Source organism: Aquarana catesbeiana, linkage group LG06, assembly GCF_042186555.1.
Source record: "Aquarana catesbeiana isolate 2022-GZ linkage group LG06, ASM4218655v1, whole genome shotgun sequence".
Lineage (NCBI taxonomy): Eukaryota > Metazoa > Chordata > Amphibia > Anura > Ranidae > Aquarana > Aquarana catesbeiana.
Window position 1 is genome coordinate 45,546,712 of NC_133329.1, and position 21,011 is coordinate 45,567,722.

The 21,011-nt window shown below is 45.7% G+C and overlaps 1 protein-coding gene across 1 annotated transcript in view; it reads left to right on the forward strand.

The window, feature by feature from the left end:
* Nucleotides 1-468: 468 nt before the first annotated feature.
* The window catches only part of LOC141148367 (uncharacterized), a 636,575-nt gene continuing 616,032 nt past the window's right edge, over nucleotides 469-21,011 (forward strand). Inside the window, exon 1 of the mRNA XM_073635776.1 lies at nucleotides 469-1,061. Within this exon, the coding sequence (XP_073491877.1) occupies nucleotides 785-1,061 (277 nt within the window). The 5' untranslated portion in view covers nucleotides 469-784. The remainder of the gene's footprint in view (nucleotides 1,062-21,011) is intronic.

Genomic DNA, 21,011 nt, shown 5'->3' on the forward strand with positions numbered 1-21,011 from the left:
ATTAAGAGCCACACAGTAAGTTCTAAAGGGCCACATGCACTAGGACCCTACAGGGACATTTATTAGGGGGCAACTGTGGAAAATGGTTCTACCACTTAGTTGGCTTTTTTAATTACATTCACACAATTTGCATTCCTAATAGACAGTAAGCCTGGCAACCACAAAGGAAAACAAATTTGTTTCCCATTGTTTCCTATAATTATGTTCTTTTGGACATTTACACTAGTCCATAACTTCAGATAAGGATGAGGAAAATTTGAGTTGAATTTTAGGACAAGTCTTTTGGTTTATTGATCAAACAGTTCTACCAGGAGAGGTACTTGTTATGTTAAATGAATAATGAGGGTTTAATACCAGTTGTAAATGGGTAGGCTACTTTCTATATAGGAATATATACAGTATGAATGCAGACAACACATATCTGTGAGAGGAAACCTGTTTTCCAGGAACTGAACTGCTATTATATATGAGGAGGGGGGAGGGGCCCCTGTGCTCTTTACCTGTGAAGTTGCATTCCAAGGTCCTATATATCCGCATGACAGAAGAGACATACAACAAATTCTTCACTGCTGCATTGAAAAACAAACAGGACTCATCTACGTGGCACTTTGAATTCGGTCAGAGAGTTTTTAAGGAAGGAAAAAAGGCGGGAGAAAAACAAGAAAACTATTTTCACTTTCATTTAGGAAGTTGCAGACATATTTCCCTTTAAAAGAGAAAGAGCAGATGAGCTGCTGGAGACGGAGCTAAGGTTGGCATCTTCTGAGGCACCACATAGGGGAGGATGGTACGCACCACGCGAGATGCCCTGATCAAGGCCTTGGATAATCTGAGTGAGCAGAGCTTCAAGAGGTTCTGCTACAAACTATCAGACTGGAAAATAAAGGAGGGCTTCAGGATGATCCACAGAAGAAAGCTAGAGATGGCAGATCGTATAGATGTAGTGGATCTGATTCTGAGTCATTACATGTATTCTTATGGACCGGAGCTGACGGTGGATGTTCTGGAAAGCATCAATGAGAGGCAAGCGGCCTTGGAACTTAAGAAGGACCTGGAAAATGGTAAAGCTGGCCAAAGGGTCTGGATGCCTGTTGTATATGGGGGTATACCGGTCACTGGCATCTCATTTATACGCAGGGAGGCTACAGGCCCCTTTCACACTCATGCAGTGTGATTAGACCGTAGTGTGGGGTAGCACGGTGTACCTGTGGGTTTGGTGCAGGTTAGCCCATTTCGAGGGACTCTCCCTCATTCGGAACAAAGTCCCTCTTTTCTCATCATTTGTCCCTCATTTTGGTCTGATCTATATAGTTGTATATAAAATGCACCACTTACAATTCTCCTTTAATGGGGGTGTGGCAGGGGGCGTGTCCTATGCCTACATACTTTTGCTCATAGGTGTCCCTCATTCCCATCTCAGAAAGTTGGGACTGCCATTGACTTTTATTCTCTCCTGCAGTTTTGGTGTACTTTCTGAAAGTGCATCAAAAGTCCTGCATGCATGCCCCAAAACTGTTGGACATAACAGACGTCGATGGGAAAGAACAGCTAACCCACACCAGACCTGCAGTGCAGTCAAACTGCGCAGCATCAGTGTTAATGGGATTATAGCATTGATTTAGATCCTGTGGGCAATACAGATGCTTTAGACCCCTTTCACACTGGGGCGTTTTTCAGGTGCTTTAGCGTTAAAAAAAGCACCTGAAAGAAGCCTCATCTGCAATCCCAATGTGAAAGCCCGAGTGCTTTAAGACCCCTTTCACACTGAGGCGTTTTTGGGGCATTTTAGCGCTAAAAATAGCGTTTAGCTATTAAAATGCTCATAAAACGCTCCCCATGCATCTCAATGGACCCTTTCACACTGAGGCGTTTCGCTGGCGGGGCGTTGAGAAAATTCCTGCAAGCAGCATCTTTGGAGCAGCTTTTGACCCCTTTCACACTGCCGACACCCGGGCGTCAGCAGTAAACCGTTGTTTTAGCTGCGCTATTTGGCTGCTAGCAGGGCGGTTTTAACCCTCGCTAGCGGCCGAAAAGGGGTTAAATCCACCCGCAAAACGCCACCGGTATCGCAGTGCTGCCCCATTGATCTCAATGGGGAGCAGCGGTGGAGGAGCGGTGAGTTCACCGCTCAAAAGAAGCTGCTGGCAGGACTTTTTCCCTCGGGCTTTCACACTGGAATGAATGTAGCAGATGTTTTGGGGCATTTATTTTTAACGCTATAGCGCCTGCAAAACGCTCCAGTGTGAAAGGGGTCTTTGGGCGTTGAAAAAAGCGCTTCAAAAACGCCCCTCTCCATTGAAATGAATATAAAGCTCTGTAAAAATGCCTGAATAGCGCCTATAATCCACCCTGAGCTGTAGAAAAGTCACGTGATCTCACAAAAAGGTAAACATGCAAGCAGAAAAGAGAGCATCTACATGTAGGGAGGTGTGGTTGTTCTTTGACGCCCATTCTTCAGTAATGCTTGGAAAACGCCGGTAAAATGCCCACATCGGTGCAGTAATTTTACCGCTAGCACCCCAAAAATGCGGTAAAAACGTGGTAATAGCGCTAAGGCATTTTTAGGGCGTTTTGAAGCGCCTCAGTGTAAAGGGGCTCGAGCCCTTTCACACTGAGGCGCTTCAAAAACGCCCTAAAACGCCTTAGCGTTTTTACCGCGTTTTTATGGCGCGAGCGGTAAAATTACCGCAACGGGCATGGGCGTCAAAGAACAACCACACCTCCCTACATGTAGATGCTCTCTTTTCTGCTTGCATGTTTACCTTTTTGTGAGATCATGTGACTTTTCTACAGCTCAGGGCGGATTATAGGCGCTATTCAGGCGTTTTTACAGAGCTTTCAATTCATTTCAATGGAGAGGGGCGTTTTTGAAGCGATTTTTTTCAACGCCCAAAAGCTGCTCCAAAGATGCTGCTTGCAGGACTTTTCTCAACGCCCCACCAGCGCAACGCCTCAGTGTGAAAGGGTCCATTGAGATGCATGGGGAGCATTTTATGAGTGTTTTAATAGCGCTATTTTTAGAGCTAAAACGCAGCAAAAACACCTCAGTGTGAAAGGGGTCTAAGAGCCCCTTTCACACTGCCAGCGCCCGAAAAATGCTGGTAAAGCACTGTTTTTCGAGCGTTAGCGGGGCGCTTTTAACCCCTGCTAGTGGCTGAATAAAGGGTTAAATGCGCCCATAAAGTGCAGCTGCCAAGGCGCTTTGCAGGCATTTTGCAGATGCTTTCCATTGATTTCAATGGGAAGGGGCGTTTTAGGATCAATGTATTCACCGCTTCTAAAGCACTGCAAAGAAGCTGCTTGCAGGACTTTTTTTGACACCCTGCCAGCGCAGCTCCTGCAGATAAGGCTTCTTTCAGGCACTTTACAGGCGCTTTTTTAATGCTAAAATGCCTGAGAAACGCCCCAGTGTGAAAGGGGTGTTAGGCCTCATGTACACTGCTGCTGCTAAACAGACGTTTAGAAGCATTTGGGCATTTTTTTCAACTGCCCCTGAACTCTCCTCCATGTTGTCTTATCAGGACATGTACACAGGGTCGTTTACAGTCGTTTCTAGGCAGTTGCGTTTAGAGGCTTTTTTTGGAACACAAAAAAAATGGGTTCAGAAGCTGAGTTTAGAGGCATTTCAAGCGTCAACCGCTGCTAAACGAGGTAACTCGCGTTTAGCCGCGTTTCCTTTACAGGCGTTTTTCATTTTTGGCTTTTTTGAAAAAAGTGCTATTTTGCAGAACACCGCTAAATGCAGGCTAAATGCAGCCTGTAAACGTGGCAAAACAGACATTTTAAACGTGGCTTACTATCTGTCAAGTTAAATCGTTCAGGAGAGGTTGTAAAAACGTCCCGTGTACATGAAGCCTTAGATGTGTGTCACCACACTTGGATGGGCAAATGCAGAGTGCTTTTAATATCATTTTGGTGCTAAATATCATAGGATCTGCACAGGTCACGGCTACTGTTACATGGTAAAATCTGGGTTTGCAAAGTCATTTGGTGCACACATTGTTGATTTACATTCTATTTGTATATGCAATTAAGATTGTTATGTTTGGTATTTATATATTTTGTATTACAGTATGTAGTTTTGAAAGGCAGCTAATTTAAGCCCTTCCTCTTAACCACTTCAGCCCCGGACCATTTGGCTGGCCAAAGACCAGAGCACTTTTTGCGATTCGGCACTGCGTCAATTTAACTGACAATTGCGCGGTTGCACGACATGGCTCCCAATCAAAATTGACGTCCTTTTTTTCCCACTACTAGAGCTCTCTTTTGGTGGTATTTGATCGCCTCTGCGGTTTTTTTTTTTTGCGCTATAAACAAAAATAGAGCGACAATTTAAAAAAAAAAAAAAGCAATATTTTTTACTTTTTGCTATAATAAATATCCCCCCAAAAAATAAAAAAACATTTTTTTTCCTCAGTTAAGGCCTATACATATTCTTCTACATATTTTTGGTAAAAAAAAAAACCACAATAAGCGTTTATTGATTGGCTTGCGCAGTTATAGCGTCTACAAAATAGGGGATAGATTTATGGCATTTTTTAAAATATTTTTTTTTTTTACTAGTAATGGCAGCGATTTTTTTTATCGTGACTGCGACATTATGGCAGACACATCGGGCAATTTTAGCACTAATTTGGGACCATTCACATTTATACAGCGATCAGTGCTATAAAAATGCATTGATTACTGTGTAAATGTTACTGGCAGTGAAGGTGTTAACCAGTAGGGGTCGCTGAAGGGGTAAAGTGTGTCCTAGGGAGTGATTCTAACTGTTAGAGGGTGTGGCTTAATGTGTCACGACACTGATCGCTGCTGAGAGGGAGCAGACGATCAGTGTCCTGACACTAGGCAGAACGGGGAGATGCTTGTTTACACTGACATCCCCCGTTCTGCAGCTCCGTGACACACGATCGCGGGACACCGGCGGACATGTCCGCGGCCACAATCACGGAGCTCGCGGCAGGGGTGCTCGCGCCCACACGGCGGCAAATTCAAAGGGACGTACCTGTACGGCCATTTGCCTGTCCGTGCCATTCTTCCGACGTATAAGTTCATGCAGCGGTCAGCAAGTGGTTATAAGAAGAAAAAAAAAAAATGCAAATTTTTTTGCAGGTAAAAAAAGTTCATTTATTTTTTTTGTTTTGGGAGCCTGTAAAGCATTGCACCAGCGATCAGCAGATTTCTGATGCCATGCAGGTCTCCTGCAGATCTGTCAGTGTATGGGCATGCTCATACCTCGTATGAGGAAGCTGATACATTCGGAAAGGAAGAACCAATGAACTACTACAGTGTTCCACAGCGCCGTGGTAGTTCATTGAAAACTACAAGCTAATAGTCGTAAAGACTGCCACCCCTAGTTTTCCATTCACAGAGAAATGGTCAGCAAACAGTCCCATCATGCCCCGGGACTGTGACGTTATTATGGGTGGGGTCACCGGGTGGCATCACCCGGTGACCACGCCCATGCCTATATAAGTCATTGGGCACTGCTCACACAGCATTACAGCGGGAGAGAGCGTCGTGTCAACATTGGAAGAAGAGAAGAGGGAACAAGACGACAGAGAAGACTGGGCCACCGCTAGAAAAAGAGCGGCAAAAGAGCAGAAGATAGCGGAGGAGCCCGGCAGAAGAACCGGAGAGTGGAGAAGAGGCCGGAGAGCGGGAGAAGAACGGGACAATGGGAGAAGAGGCCGGAGAGAGCAGAGAAGTCGTAAGAAGACCCCCGAAGTCAGAAGAAGACCCCCGGAGCTGACTAATAAATTACTTTAACCACTTCGCGCCCGCGCTATAGCCGAAAGACGGCTACAGCGTGGACGCCAATTGCCGGGAGGGTGTCCCTGGACGTCCTCCTGTTTACTTCCGTGATGCGCACTCCTGCAGGCGCACATCGGGGAAATTCTCTGCTGCCCGTGTCCCTTGGACACAGCCAGTCACAGATCGCTGTAAATGGACAATCACAGTGGCTGTTTACAGCGCGATCGGAGCTTCCAATGAGAGATGATCTCATATGTAAACATATGAGATCATCTCTCATCGCCAGCTCTCCCTCCTCACACAGAGACAGCGTGTGAGGAGGGAGAGCTAACGACTGCAGCATGTGTCAGAAAAAAAAATGGAAAAAAAAGTGACGTTAGTGCCATCTGTCCCCACTGTCATCTGTCAGTGCCATCTGTCCCCAGTGCCATCTGTCCCCAGTGCCACGTATAAGTGCCATCTGTCATCAGTGCCACATATTAGTGCCATCTGTCATCAGTGCCACGTATCAGTGCCACCTGTCAGTGTCACTTGCCATCTGTCATCAGTGTCACGTGTCATTAGTGCCACGTATCAGTGCCATCTGTCATCAGTGTCACGTGTCATCAGTGCCACGTATTAGTGTAATCTGTCATCAGTGCCACGTATTAGTGCCATCTGTCATCAGTGCCATGTATTAGTGCCATCTGTCATCAGTGCCACATGTCATCAGTGCCACGTATTAGTGCCACCTGTCATCAGTGCCATCTGTCATCAGTGCCACGTGTCATCAGTGCCATCTGTCATTAGTGTCACGTGTCATCATTGCCATCTATCATCAGTGTCACGTGTCATCAGTGCCATCTGTCACCAGTGCCACATATTAGTGCCATCTGTCATCAGTGCCACATCAGTGTCATCAGTGCCACGTATCAGTGCCATCTTTCATCAGTGCCACGTCAGTGTCACGTGTCATTGTCCTGGTTCTCCAGGGCCTTCAAAAATGTAATAGGTAGTCAACAAGTTAGATGTGTAATTTATGCTCCTAGAACATGGTGCTCCCTGCATGTTGGGCCTCATGTTGTGGCTAGGCTGTGAAAAAGTCCCACACATGTGGTATCGTAATACTCAGGAGGAGTAGCAGGATGTATTTTGGGGTGTCATTTGTGGTATACACATGCCATGTGAGAGAAATAACCTATTACAATGACAATTTTGTGGGAAAAAAAAGTCTTCATTTTGCAAAGAATTGTGGGAAAGAATGACAACATCAAAAACCTCACCATGCCTCTTACTAAATACCTTGGATTGTCTACTTTCAAAAAAGAGGTCATTTGGGGGGTATTTGTACTTTCCTGACTTGTTCGGGTTGCAAGAAATGAGGCCACCAGTACATCAGGTGCGATCAATTTTTTATGATTAGCACCATAGTTTGTAGACTCTCTAACTTTCACACAGACCAAATAATATCCACTAATTTGGGTTATTTTTACCAAAGATATATAGCAGCATAAATTGTGGCCAAAATTTATGAAGAAAAATTAATTAATTTGCAAAATTTTATCACAGAAGCTAAGAAAATTTTTTTTTCAAAATTTTCAGTCTTTTTTCATTTATAGCGCAAAAAATAAAAAACCCAGAGGTGATCAAATACCACCTAAAGAAAGCTCTATTTGTATGAAAAAAAGGACAAAAAATTCATTTGGGTACAGTATTACATGACTGAGTACTTGTTAAAGTGTGAGAGCACCGAAAGCTGAAAATTTGTCTGGGCAGGAGGGGGGTTTAAGTGCCCAGTTGTCAAGTGCTTACAAACCTGTCTAGTGTGTTTATTTATTGACACTTTTTCCCCCAGGTGAATGGGTAGGAGTACGATGTACCCCATACTCATTCACATAGGGTGGGGGGCTGGGATCTGGGGGCCCCCTTATTAAAGGGGGCTCCCAGATTCCGATAAGCTCTCCGCCCACAGACCCCGACAACCAACGGCCAGGTTTGCTGGGAAGAGACCCTTGTCCCCATCAACATGGGGACAAGGTGCTTTGGGGTTAGGGGGCCCGCAGGGCGCCCCCCTGCCCCAAAGCGCCCACCCCCCCATGTTGAGGGCATGCGGCCTGGTATGGTTGAGGGGGGCGCTCGCTCGTCCCCACCCCCTTTCCTGACCGGCCGGGCTGGGTGCTCAGATAAGGGTCTGGTATGGATTTTGGGGGGACCCCATGCCGTTTTTCCGGCGTAGGGGGTTTCCCTTAAAATCCATACCAGACCTAAGGGCCTGGTATGCCCCTGGAGGGGAACCCATGCCGTTTTTTTATTTAAAATTTGGCTCGGTGTTCCCCCTCATGATTCATACCAGACACCTGTCAGCAATGTTTGCCGCTCATCGCGAAAGGAAAAAACTGTTTTCCTTTCCCGATGAGCGAGCCAGCGCGAGATGTACAGTACCCTGTCGCCAAGAACCAGCACGATGGGATCGCGCTGGAAACACATTCTCGTGGTCAGGTACTGTAGAGTACAGCAGTCAGGATGAGCGCCACGCTCACATCAGAGTCCTGCCTTACACCAAAGTTCCAACATTCTCCCTATACATCACAGTCCGCAGTGTGCCACCCTATGGCAGAGCTCCCCCCCCGTGTGCCACCCTGTGGCAGAGCCCCCCGTGTGCCACCCTATGGCAGAGCCCCCCCAGTGTGCCACCCTATGGCAGAGCCCCCCCAGTGTGCCACTCTATGGCAGAGCCCCCCCAGTGTGCCACCCTCTATTAGTTTCCCCTTACACACACCTTAGCACCTTAGTGCTTGGTGTGGCAAGCAGATGGCAGGAAAAGGCTTTTAACTAGAGAAAAAAATCCACTTGTTGCAGGCTCTGAACTTAGAGCCAGCAGAATAGTGAACTGCTGTGGTTGGCCTCAGATTGGGCAGTGGGGCATGTGAATAAAAGCCATGCTTGATGTGTGCCATGATATCACCACACAGGTGTGCACCCAGACCTGCCCTGCTGCCTGATCCAAGGCCGGGCTCAGCAGTTCACCATTCAGCTGCCTCCGAATGGCAACAAGTGGATTTTTCATGGACATGGGATTGTTAAGCCTCGTACACACAATCGGATTTCCATCGGACAAATCTGTGGAATTTTGTGTATAGGGCGTTGGCCGTGAACTTGGTATGCATACAGACGGCAGAACTTTTTCAGCCAACCTACACAAAACTATGTGGTTTTTTAGCTCTTTAGCGTCACCCTTTGGGCAACTTCTGCTAATGTTGTGCTTTGGTTAGCATTGGTTTGGAGCATGCGTGTTTGTACTTTGGATTTTTTTCCAATGGACTTGTGTACACACGATCGGATAATCCAACAAGAAACATTTCTTGTCGGAAAATTTGATAAAACATTTGTTGTCAGAAATTCCGACAACAATTGTCTGATGGAGCGTACAAACGGTCGGATTATCCGACAAAACCCTGCCATCACACATTTGTTGTCGGAAAATCCAATCATGTGTACGAGGGTTTAAATCGACTTCTGTTGAGCGGCAGTAGGCACACATGGAACATACAGTATACATACACATAGACACACAGTATACATATATATACACAGAAACACAGTATACAGTTGTATGCAAAAGTTTAGGAACTGTTCTGCCTCTCCAATCGAAGCATTGAAAGTGTGATCTCCATAACTTATAGTTAGTTGTGTTGAGATGTTGATAACCCCAATCTTATTTGGATAAACAGACAGTGACTCGATCCAGACGACACCTTGTTGATCTTGTGAAGTTTAAACCATGAACTGTGAGGATCTTACAACAATGAACATCGGATAGGTCAAAAGATCATAATGTGATCCAGTCCACATGTGTGCAGAAATGCATTACTGGGAGAAGGGTGGGGCTAACTATACAGAATAGGCTGAGATACAGGAAGGGGAGGAACCAGATACAGAATAATACATATAACATTTAAAAGCATATCACAAGGCATGTGAAACATGACAGGAACCCCTGACAATTTCCATAATTGTCATTTACAAATATTTGGGTGTTTGGATCAGCAATTTCATTTTGATCTATCAAATAACTGAAGGACACAGTAATATTTCAGTAGTGAAATGAGGTTTATTGGATTAATAGAAAATGTGCAATATGCATCAAAATGAAATGAGACAGGTGCATAAATTTAGGCACCCTTGTCATTTTGTTGATTTGAATACCTCTAACTACTTAGCACTGATTAATTGGAACACACAATTGGTTTGGTGAGCTCATTAAGCCTTGAACTTCATAGACAGGTGCATCCAATCATGAGAAAAGGTATTTAAGGTGGCCAATTGCAAGTTGTTGTTCTTTTTGACTCTCCTCTGAAGTGTGGCAACATGGGGGCCTCCAAACAACTCTCAAATGACCTGAAAACAAAGATTGTTCTACATTATGGTTTAGGGGAAGGCTACAAAAAGTTATCGTAGCGATATAAGCTGTCAGTGTCCACTGTGAGGAACATAGTGAGGAAATGGAAGACCACAGGCACAGCTCTTGTTAAGACCAGAAGTGGCAGGCCACATAAAATGTTGGAGAGGCAAAGGCGAAGGATGGTGAGAACGGTCAAAAACAGCCCACAGACCACCTCCAAAGACCTACAACATCAACTTGCTGCAGATGGTGTCACTGTGCATCCTTCAACAATTCAGCCTACTTTGCACAGGGAGAAGCTGTATGGGAGAGTGATGCGAAAGAAGCCTTTTCTGCACACACACGCTACAAACAGAGTCGCTTGAGGTATGCAAACGCACATTTGGACAAGCCAGCTTCATTTTGGAATAAGGTTCTGTGGACTGATGAAACAAAGATTGATTTATTTGGTCATAACAAGGGGCATTATGCATGGCGGCAAAAGAACACCGCATTCCAAGAAAAACACTTGCTACCCACAGTAAAATTTGGTGGAGGTTCCATCATGCTGTGGGGCTGTGTAGTCAGTGCCGGTACTGGGCACTGACCGACGCACACACGGTCGGACTTTTCGTCTACAAAAGTCCGACAGCCTGTCCGACAGACTTTCGACAGACTTTTGGTGGACTTGTGGCAGACTTTCTAACGAACGGACTTGCCTACATACGATCACACAAAAGTCAGACGGATTCGTACGTGATGACGTACACCGGACTAAAATAAGGAAGTTCAGAGCCAGTAGCCAATAGCTGCCCTAGCGTGGGTTTTTGTCCCTCGGACTAGAACACAGACGAGCGGATTTCTGGGTCCGTCGTAGTTACGACGTAAAGATTTGAAGCATGTTCCAAATCTAAAGTCCGTCAGATTTGTGGCTGGAAAAGTCTGCTGAAAGTCCGGGGAAGCCCACACACGATCGGATTGTCAGCCGTATTTTGTACGTCGGCATCCGTCTGACTTTTGTAGATGAAAAGTCCGACCGTGTGTACGCGGCATTAGAGTTGAGGGTCACATGGATTCCACTCAATATCAGCAGATTCTTGAGAATAATGTTGAGGAATCAGTCACAAAGCTGAAGTTACGCCGGGGCTGGATATTTCAACAAGACAATGACCCAAAACACTGCTAAAAATCTACTCGGGCATTTATGCAGAGGAACAAGTACAATGTTCTGGAATGGCCATCCCAGTCCCCAGACCTGAATATCATTGAACATCTGTGGGGTGATTTGAAGCGGGCTGTCCATACTCTGCAACCATCAAACCTAACTGAACTGGAGATGTTTTGTAAGGAGGAATGGTCCACAATACATTCATCCAGAATCCAGACACTCATTACAGGCTATAGGAAGCGTCTAGAGACTGTTATTTCTGCTAAAGGAGGCTCTACTAAATATTGATGTGATTTTTCTGTTGGGGTGCCCAAATTTATGCACCTGTCTAATTTCATTTTGATGCATATTGCGCATTTTCTGTTAATCCAATAAACCTCATTTCACTACTGAAATATTACTGTGTCCTTCAGTTGTTTGATAGATCAAAATGAAATTGCTGATCCAAACACCCAAATATTTATAAATGACAATCATGGAAATTGTCAGGGGTTCCTAAACTTTTGCATACAACTGTACATATATACACATAGACAGAGACACACAATATACATATATAAATACATAGACACACATTATACGTATAATCACATAGACACACAATATACACATAGACATACATTATACATATATACACACACATTATACACATTATGTAGAACCAGACCAAGCCCCCTTGAATGAATGTGAATTAGTTGCTTCCGAAACGTGTCTGCTGAAGCCAAGATACTACATGCGAAAAAACTCTGACAAGATAGTGATGAGGCCCGTGTGAAAGCCTACTGAAAAATCCTTCAGCAGGGGCTGACTGATTACTGGGGATGGGAGATTCCTACACAGCCCCTATCAAGAAACGTTACTTGGCACAGACATATTGAAGCAGAAGACTTGACAAGACTGGTAGACTAAGGGGATGCCAACCTTGCCTGTGGAATGAAAAAAGAGCAGGAGCTAGGGGTGCACTGATACCCCGCAAGCGAGCTTCGATCACCTCCATCCTGACTTGCAACCGTAACAGGCTGTGGAGAGCCTAATTGCCAACATGAATCTGAGTTAAAGAATAGTGTCCAGAACATGTTCCATGCTGGTGGATGGAAGTAGATCAACGTGAAATAATCGCTTCTGAAACATGCGGCATGCCCCACCTAACGAAAACACAAACTAGCGAACGAGACAACCAGACATGAGAACAACACCCCTCTGTGCCTACCTGAGTTTGAGGACGTTACCCAGTGATGACAAGACTACAGCGTGTGAATCAACCTGATGATGACCCCCACCCTAGTGCATGAAGTAAGTGAGCTTGGGGTGGAAGAACTTGACTGGACTGCACAGAGTCCTGACCTCAACCCAATAAAACACCTTTGGGATGAATTAGAGCGGAGACTGTGAGCCAGGCCTTCTCGTCCAACATCAGTACCTGACCACACAAATGCACTTCTGGAAGAATTATCAAACATTCCCATAGACACACTTCTAAACCTTGTGGACAGCCTTCCCAGATGAGGTGAAACTGTTATAGCTGCAAAGGGTGGGCCAACTCAATATTGAACCCTATGGACTAAGACTGGGATGACATTAAGGTTCATGTGTGTGTAAAGGCAGGCGTCCCAATACTTTTGGTAATATAGTGTATATTCTAACAAGGGAATAGACCATTGTGATATACATGTACATTGTTTTATGTTTGCGGTAATTTGGAGGTTTGCAGTAAATGATGGATATTCTTGTATATTCACAAAAAAGTCTCTAAAAATCTGGCGAAATGACAGGAAAGAATTGATATATTTTACTACATAGAATGGGGTGGATTTACTAAATGCACATAGACTGAGAACTTTGCAAGTGAAGTTGCTCCAGAGCTTAGTTAATGAGGGGAAGATCTGAAATGAAGGGAAGCTCTGCTGATGTCCATCATCCAATCGTGTGCAGGCTAAATTTCATTTTTTTTCCTTGCATGTGATTGGGTATTCTTTGTAAAGTGAAGCTTTACCTCATTTACTAATCTCTGGAGCAACTTGTAAAGTGCACAGTCTGTTTGCCTTAAAGTAGAACTATAGGCACAACTTATTTTTTTCTCATTTAAATAAAGGAAGGTTCATAACTCCATCTGTTTTCCATCTGTGTCCCATTGGGGAGATTTCTCTTCGTTTTCTATCCCATAATCAAACAGGAAGTGAGGAAATCCCTACAAATTAACCACTTCAGCCCCAGAAGATTTGGCTGCTCAATGACCGGCCATTTTTTGCGATACGGCACTGCGTCGCTTTACCTGACACTGTCGTGTGACGTTGTACCCAAACAAAATTAACGTCCTTTTTTCCCCACAAATAGAGCTTTCTTTTGGTGGTATTTGATCGCCTCTGCGGTTTTATTTTTTTGCGCTATAAACAAAAAAGGAGCGAAATTTAAAAAAAAACACAATATTTTGTACTTTTTGCTATAATAAATATCCCCAATTTTTTCTAAAAAAAGCACATTTTTTTCCTCAGTTTAGGCCGATATGTATTCTTATACATATTTTTGGTTAAAAAAAAAAATCGCAATAAATGTATATTGGTTTGCACAAAAGTTATAGCATCTACAAAATAGGGGATAGATTTATGTAATTTTTATTATTATTTTTGTTTTTACTAGTAATGGCGGTGATCTGCAAATTTGATCAGGACTGCGACATTATGGTGGACAGATTTTGACAATTTTGACACATTTTTTGGACGATTGACAATTATACAGTGAGCAGTGCTATAAAAATGCTATAAAAAGGGGTTAACACTAGGAGGCGATCAAGGGGTTAAATGTGTTCCCTGTGTGTGTTCTAACTGTGGGGGGAGGGGACTGAGTAGAGGAGATGACAGATCGTGGTTCCTAGCTAGTAGGAACTCACAATCTCTCTCCTCTCCTCACAGAACAGGGATTTGTGAGTTTACACGTTCCTGTTTTGGCTCTGGTGCCCGCGATCGCGCTTAAAGGGACTGACGTACAGCTACGACGGTTGGCGGGAATGTGCCGACCTGCCGCAGTACAATGACAGCGGCTGGTCAGCAAGTGGTTAAAAGAATCCTTGGAGCCCCGCCAGATCACCAGAAGCAGTGACCTCATTGAAAAATTCCCCTCTATTACTGTTCTGGGGACAATCCAAAATTGGGATTTTCTTTTACTTTCAGTGATAATGGTAAACAGAACAAATAGAGAGAGAATCTCCATAACAGGGGCACAGACAGCAATAAAACCTGACAGGGGTTCTAATCCTTCACCAATCTATCCAGTACTAAAAAAAAGTTTTTCCTCTAGTTGTACATTAAAGTGGAACTTCACTCTCTCAATCATCATTGTCTATTTTAAATCCTCACGCTGCTAGTATTAGTAAATAGAGAATTACTGTATTTATTGGCGTATAACACTCACTTTTTTACCCTGAAAATCGGGTGCAAATAGCGTGTGCGTGTTATACGCCAATATTTCAATTTTAGCTGCCTCGGAGGGGACCGGGAGGGGGGCGGGACGAGCGCCATCAGATTACATACAGTGAGAATCTCCTGTTTACTTGGCGGCCTCTGTAATAGGAAGTCCCGTCTTGTGGGTCGCCATTGGACCACTGTTCTGTCTATCATAGGAGATTCTCACTGTATGTAATCTGTCGGCGCTGGTCCCGCCCCCTTCCTGTCCCCTCTAGGCTGCAGATGGGCATCGATCAGGCTGCACTGATGGCAATGGTGAGGCTGCTGATATGAAGGCAGTGGTGAGGCTGCTGCATTGATGGCAATGGTGAGGCTGCATTGATGTGGACTAATGAGGCTGCATTGATGGCACTTGTGAGGCTGCAGATGGGCACTGACCCTTATTTTGCTTCAAAGTCCCTTAATAAAAATTTAAGTTTTTTTCCTGAAACTTCCCTCTTAAAATGAATGTGCGTGTTATACTCCTGTGCGTGTTATTCGCCGATAAATACGGTATATCATATTTTCAGTTTTTTTCATTTCTTCAGTTGCTTCCTGGTTTCCATGTATAGGCAAATGATGTCATCAATCCCTGGAGTCTTCAGGAGAGGAGGAGGGTTTTTTCAGCTAAGCAAACTGTCCTGTCTGCATGCCTGAGCTAAGGGCAAATGGATTCCAGGATGTAATTGCTCTATGAATCATCTGTCCTTATTCAAGATGGCCACGGTCAGAAATGAGAGGGGGTGTTTTTCTAAAGGATTTCTCAGCAAAATAAAGCATGGAGATGTGGATTGGGGGGGGGGGGGGTTGCTTTGAATATTATGAATTAAATAGTGTTTTGGGTTTGTGGTGCTCAGACACAGTGTAGTTCCACTTTAACCACTTGGCGTCCGCGCTATAGCGAATGACGGCCACAGTGCAGACCTGAATTTCCGGGAGGCCATCATATGACGTCCTCCCCTTTGCATGCACCCCCTGAGACTCGGGTGATCACAGATCCGAGTAAGGGGCCGGTCCCGGCCCCTTGCCATGTGATCAGCTGTCAGCCAATGACTGCTGATCACGTGATGCAAACAAAAGCTTAGTAATCGTTGCAATCGTTGCTTATGTGCAAGGGACATCGGTCCTGAAGAGGAAGAGGCAAGTCTGCCTCATCTGTGCCCACAATTACCGCCTGCCAGTGCCAACTGTCATTTCCACCTGCCAGTGGAACCAGTGCTACCTACCAATGCCCATGAGTGCCACCTATCAATGCCAACCAGTGGTGCCAATCAGTGCCTCATCAGTGCCACCTAGCAGTGCTGCCTATCAATGTAACCTACCAGTGAAGATCAGTGCCCATCAGTGCCACCTATCAGTGCCCAACAGTTCCACCTATCAATGCCCTTTAGTGCCGCCTATCAGTGCCCACCAGTGCCACCTTATCGATGCCCATCAATGCAGCCCATCAGTGCCCATCAGGAAAGCCTATCGGTGCCCATCAGTGCAGCCTCATCAGCGTACATCAATGAAACAGAAAAATTACCTGTTTGCCAAATTTTATAACAAAATTTAAAAAAATAACTTTTTTTTTAAAAAAATTCGGTCTTTTAAATTTTTGTTAACAAAAAATAAAAACTGCAGAGGTGATCAAATACCACCAAAAGAAAGCTCTATTTCTGGGAAAACAATGATAAAAATTTCATTTGAGTACAGTGTTGTATGACCGCGCAATTGTCATTCAAAGTGCATCAGCGCTGAAAGCTGAAAATTGGTCTGGACAGGAGGGGGGTTTAAGTGCCCAGTAAGCAAGTGGTTAAGTAAATCAACCCCAATGATTTCCAAATTTAGGTTTCTATACATTACTGGTGAGAGAACTGATCCAAAAAGGCAGAGACTACTCATAATTGGCAATTATAGATTTACATTCCTAAATACGGCATGTCTGGGCCACGACTTCAAGTGATTGTAAATTATCATCTTGTAAAACAACCCATTCAGTTTAAAATAGAAATGGAAGGCAAAATATTTGTGTACAGAAATAAAAAAAAACATTATAAATAGCTTTTTCCCCTCTTTTTCTAACTGATCACATTCCCTCTATTCTCAGCTGTATAAAAGTAGGGGGAGGAGAAGCAGCGGCACACTGATCTTCCCAGTGAATGGCTGTGCAGCGGGGGGGGGGTGTCAGGACAACTCTGATCATTGGAGGAGAGCAGACTGAGTTCCCAGCAGAGCTAGAGAACTGACCATGGTGTGTTCTCCTGCTTAGTGTGGTCAGTTTTTAATAGGAAAGCAGAGGGACTGTCAGCAGGGCCAGATTAAGAGCAACATGGGCCTGGTGCTAAGGATTTTGGTGGGCCTTTTTATGAAAATAAATAAAATGAAAACGCAAACAATTTTTTGTTGAATTAAATTAAAGAGAGAGAGAGAGAGAGAGAGAGAGAGAGAGAGAGAGAGGGGGGGGGGGGGGGTGATAGCGAGATAGGGGGCTGAAAGAGAGGGGATGAGAGGGAGGGGAAAAGAGAGAGAAAGGCGTTGAATGAGAGAGATGGGGACGAGAGAGAGGGGGTGAGAAAAAGAGGAATAGAGAGAGGGTGAAAGAGAGAGAGGGTGGTAGGAAATAGGGGGTTGAAGGGGGCAAGAGAGAGAGAATGGGGGATGTAGGGGGTGAGTAGGGATGAGCCGAACACCCCCCGGTTCGGTTCGCACCAGAACCCGCGAACGGACCGAAAGTTCGCACGAACGTTAGAACCCCATTGACGTCTATGGGACTCGAACGTTCGAAATCAAAAGTGCTCATTTTAAAGGCTAATTTGCATGGTATTGTCCTAAAAAGGGTTTGGGGACCCGGGTCCTACCCCAGGGGACATGTATCAATGCAAAAAAAACTTTTAAAAACGGCCGTTTTTTCGGGAGCAGTGATTTTAATGATGCTTAAAGTAAAAAAAAAAAAGTGAAATATTCCTTTAAATATCGTACCTGGGGGGTGTCTATAGTATGCCTGTAAAGTGACGCGTGTTTCCCATGTTTAGAACAGTCCCTGCACCAAATGTCATTTTTAAAGGAAAAAATCTCATTTAAAACTGCTTGCGGGTTTAATGTCATGTCGGGTCATGGCAATATGGATGAAAATCAGTGAGACAAACGGCATGGGTACCCCCCAGTCCATTACCAGTCCCTTTGGGTCTTGTATGGATATTAAGGGGAACCCCGCACCCAAATTAAAATAAGGAAAGGTGTGGGGCCACCAGGCCCTATATACTCTGAACAGCAGTATACAGGCGGTGCAAACAAGACAGGGACTGTAGGTTTGTTGTTAAGTAGAATCTGTTTGTAATTTTGAACATTTTTAACGTGTTTAGCTCCAGCCAAAAAATCTTTTCTAAGCTTTTTGGAAAACATAGGGAAGGGTTATCACCCCTGTGACATTTGTTTTGCTGTCTTTCCTCCTCTTCAGAAGATTTCACCTCACTTTTTTGTCCCAATGAAAAATGTTTTTTGAAAATTTGGGTTTTTTTGTGGAACAAGGATTGGAAAGCATCAGTGGAAAGGAGAACTTGTTTTCCCATATTAACTCTTACAGGAGAGAATTTCCCTTCCTAGGGGTAGATTTCATCTCACTTCCTGTTGTCTCCTTCCGTTTGCAAGTAGGAGTCGTTTGTAAGTTAGATGTTTGAAAGTAGGGTCCTGCCCTATATACTCAGCAGAAATTTGGGCCTTAGGTGTTGCTGTGGCCACAACACTGTAAGCCCTCACAGGGCCCTGCTGTGAAATATTAGATCAAGAATTGTAATTACATGCCCCTGTTGAACAGGAGCTGAAAAATTAGGCCTTAGGCACTGGTGCTGGTGCCACAACACTGCAACCCCTCACAGACACTCTAGTTGGAACGCAGGAACGAGCCCTGCTGCAAATTATTGCTTCAAAAATTGTAATTACACGCCCCTGTTAGACAGGGGCAGAAAAATTGGGCCTTAGGCACTGGTGCTGGTGCCACAACACTGCAACCCCTCACAGACACTCTAGTTGGAACGCAGGAACGAGCCCTGCTGCAAAGTATTGCATCAAAAATTGTAATTACACGCCCCTGTTAGACAGGGGCAGAAAAATTGGGCCTTAGGCACTGGTGCTGGTGCCACAACACTGCAACCCCTCACAGACACTCTAGTTGGAATGCAGGAACGAGCCCTGCTGCAAAGTATTACATCAAAAATTGTAATTACACGCCCCTGTTAAACAGGGGCTGAAAAATTGTGCCTTAGGCACTGGTGGTGGCGCCCAGAACCAAAAATGTTCTTACAAGCTATCAGCGTGATGATTGAGGAGGAAGAGGATAATTACTCAGGGATAGTCACTCAGCATCAGCATAGGCAGTCTTTGAAGGGATCTGAGATTTCAAAAAAAATTATTCGGTTACATCAGCATCAGGTGCTTGGTAGCTGGTGGTGATCCAAGACTCATTCATTTTTATGAAGGTCAGCCGATCGACCGAGTCGGTGGACAGACGCACCCTGTGATCGGTTACCACGCCTCCAGCAGCACTGAATGTGCGTTCCGAAAGAACGCTGGATGCAGGACAGGCCAGTAGCTCAATTGCATACTGTGCAAGCTCTGGCCAGTGATCCATCCTCAAGACCCAGTAACCCAGAGGATTTTCGGTGGGAAAGGTGTCCAAGTCTGATCTTGCCCCTAGGTATTCCTGCACCATGTAAAACAGACGCTGGCGATGGTTGCTGGAACCGATCATACCTTGGGGCTGCGGACCAAAAAATTGTCTGAACGCATCGGTCAGACGGCCACCTTCTCCACCGCTCCTTCTTTGACTGACCGAAGCCTCAGGAACACGTTGTCCAGAAACAGGAGTTTGTAACCTCCCAGTCTCTGGGAACGCGTTGCACAGACCTTTCTGCAAGGCCTCCCGAAGATGTTTCATCCTCTGCTCCCTCTGCGATGGCAAGATAAGGTCCGCAACCTTACCCTTGTAACGTGGATCAAGGAGGGTTGCCAGCCAGTATTGGTCCTTCTCCTTGATACCACGAATACGAGGATCCTTACGCAGGCTTTGCAGGATCAGGGAGGCCATGCAGCGTAGGTTTGCTGAGGCATTCGGTCCGGAGTCCTCTGGGTCACTAAGAACGACATGGTCCGCAGCCACCTCCTCCCAGCCACGTACAAGTCCATGTGTTTCTTGGGACTGATCCCTTAAAGACTGCTGCTGATGCTGAGTGCCAGGCTCCACCTCCATACTGACACAATCTTCCTCCTCCTCCTCTTCCTCCTCGTCCTCTTCCTGTGTGATCGGCGGGCACGCAGGAACACTGTCTGGATAAAGGGGGCCTTGAGAGCTAAGGAAGTCCTCCTCTTCCTGCCTCTGTTCTGCCTCAAGTGCCCTGTCCATTATTCCACGCAGCGTGTGCTCCAACAGGTGGACAAGGGGGACAGTGTCCTCGTGGCCTCCTCGAATGGTGACAGGACAGTGCATGCATCCCTGATCATGGCCCACTGGCGTGGGGAAAAAAAACCAAGCTCCCCTGACCCTGTCCTGGTGCCATAGTCGCACAGGTACTCATTGATGGCCCTCTGCTGCGTGTGCAGCCGCTGCAGCATGGCCAACGTTGAGTTCCACCTGGTGGGCATGTCACAGATTAGGCGGTTCTTGGGCAGGTTAAACTCCTTTTGGAGGTCCGTCAGCCGAGCACTGGCATTATATGACCGGCGGAAATGCACACAGACTTTCCTGGCCTGCCTCAGGACATCCTGTAAGCCCGGGTACCTGCCCAAGAACCGCTGCACCACCAAGTTAAGGACGTGAGCCAAACAGGGCACATGGGTCATTTGTCCCTGTCGGAGGGCAGAGAGGAGGTTGGTGCCATTGTCGCAAACCACCATTCCTGCCTTAAGTTGGCGTGGCGTCAACCACCTCTGAACCTGCCCCTGCAGAGCTGACAGAACCTCTGCCCCAGTGTGGCTCCTGTCCCCCAAGCACACCAGCTCAAGCACCGCATGGCATCTTTTGGCCTGCGTACTTGCGTAGCCCCTTGAACGCCTACGGAGCACCGCTGGTTCCGAGGAAGAGGCCATGGAGGAAGAAGAAGAGGAGGGGGTGGAGGAGAGAGGTGTGTCACAATCAGCATTTTGGAGGCGTGGTGGCGGAACAACCTCCAACACTACTGCACCTTGTCCTGCATCCTTCCCAGCTGCCAGCAGAGTCACCCAATGCGCCGTGAAACTTAGGTAACGTCCCTGTCCATGCCTGCTGGACCATGAGTCAGCGGTAATATGCACCTTACCGCTGACCGCCCTGTCC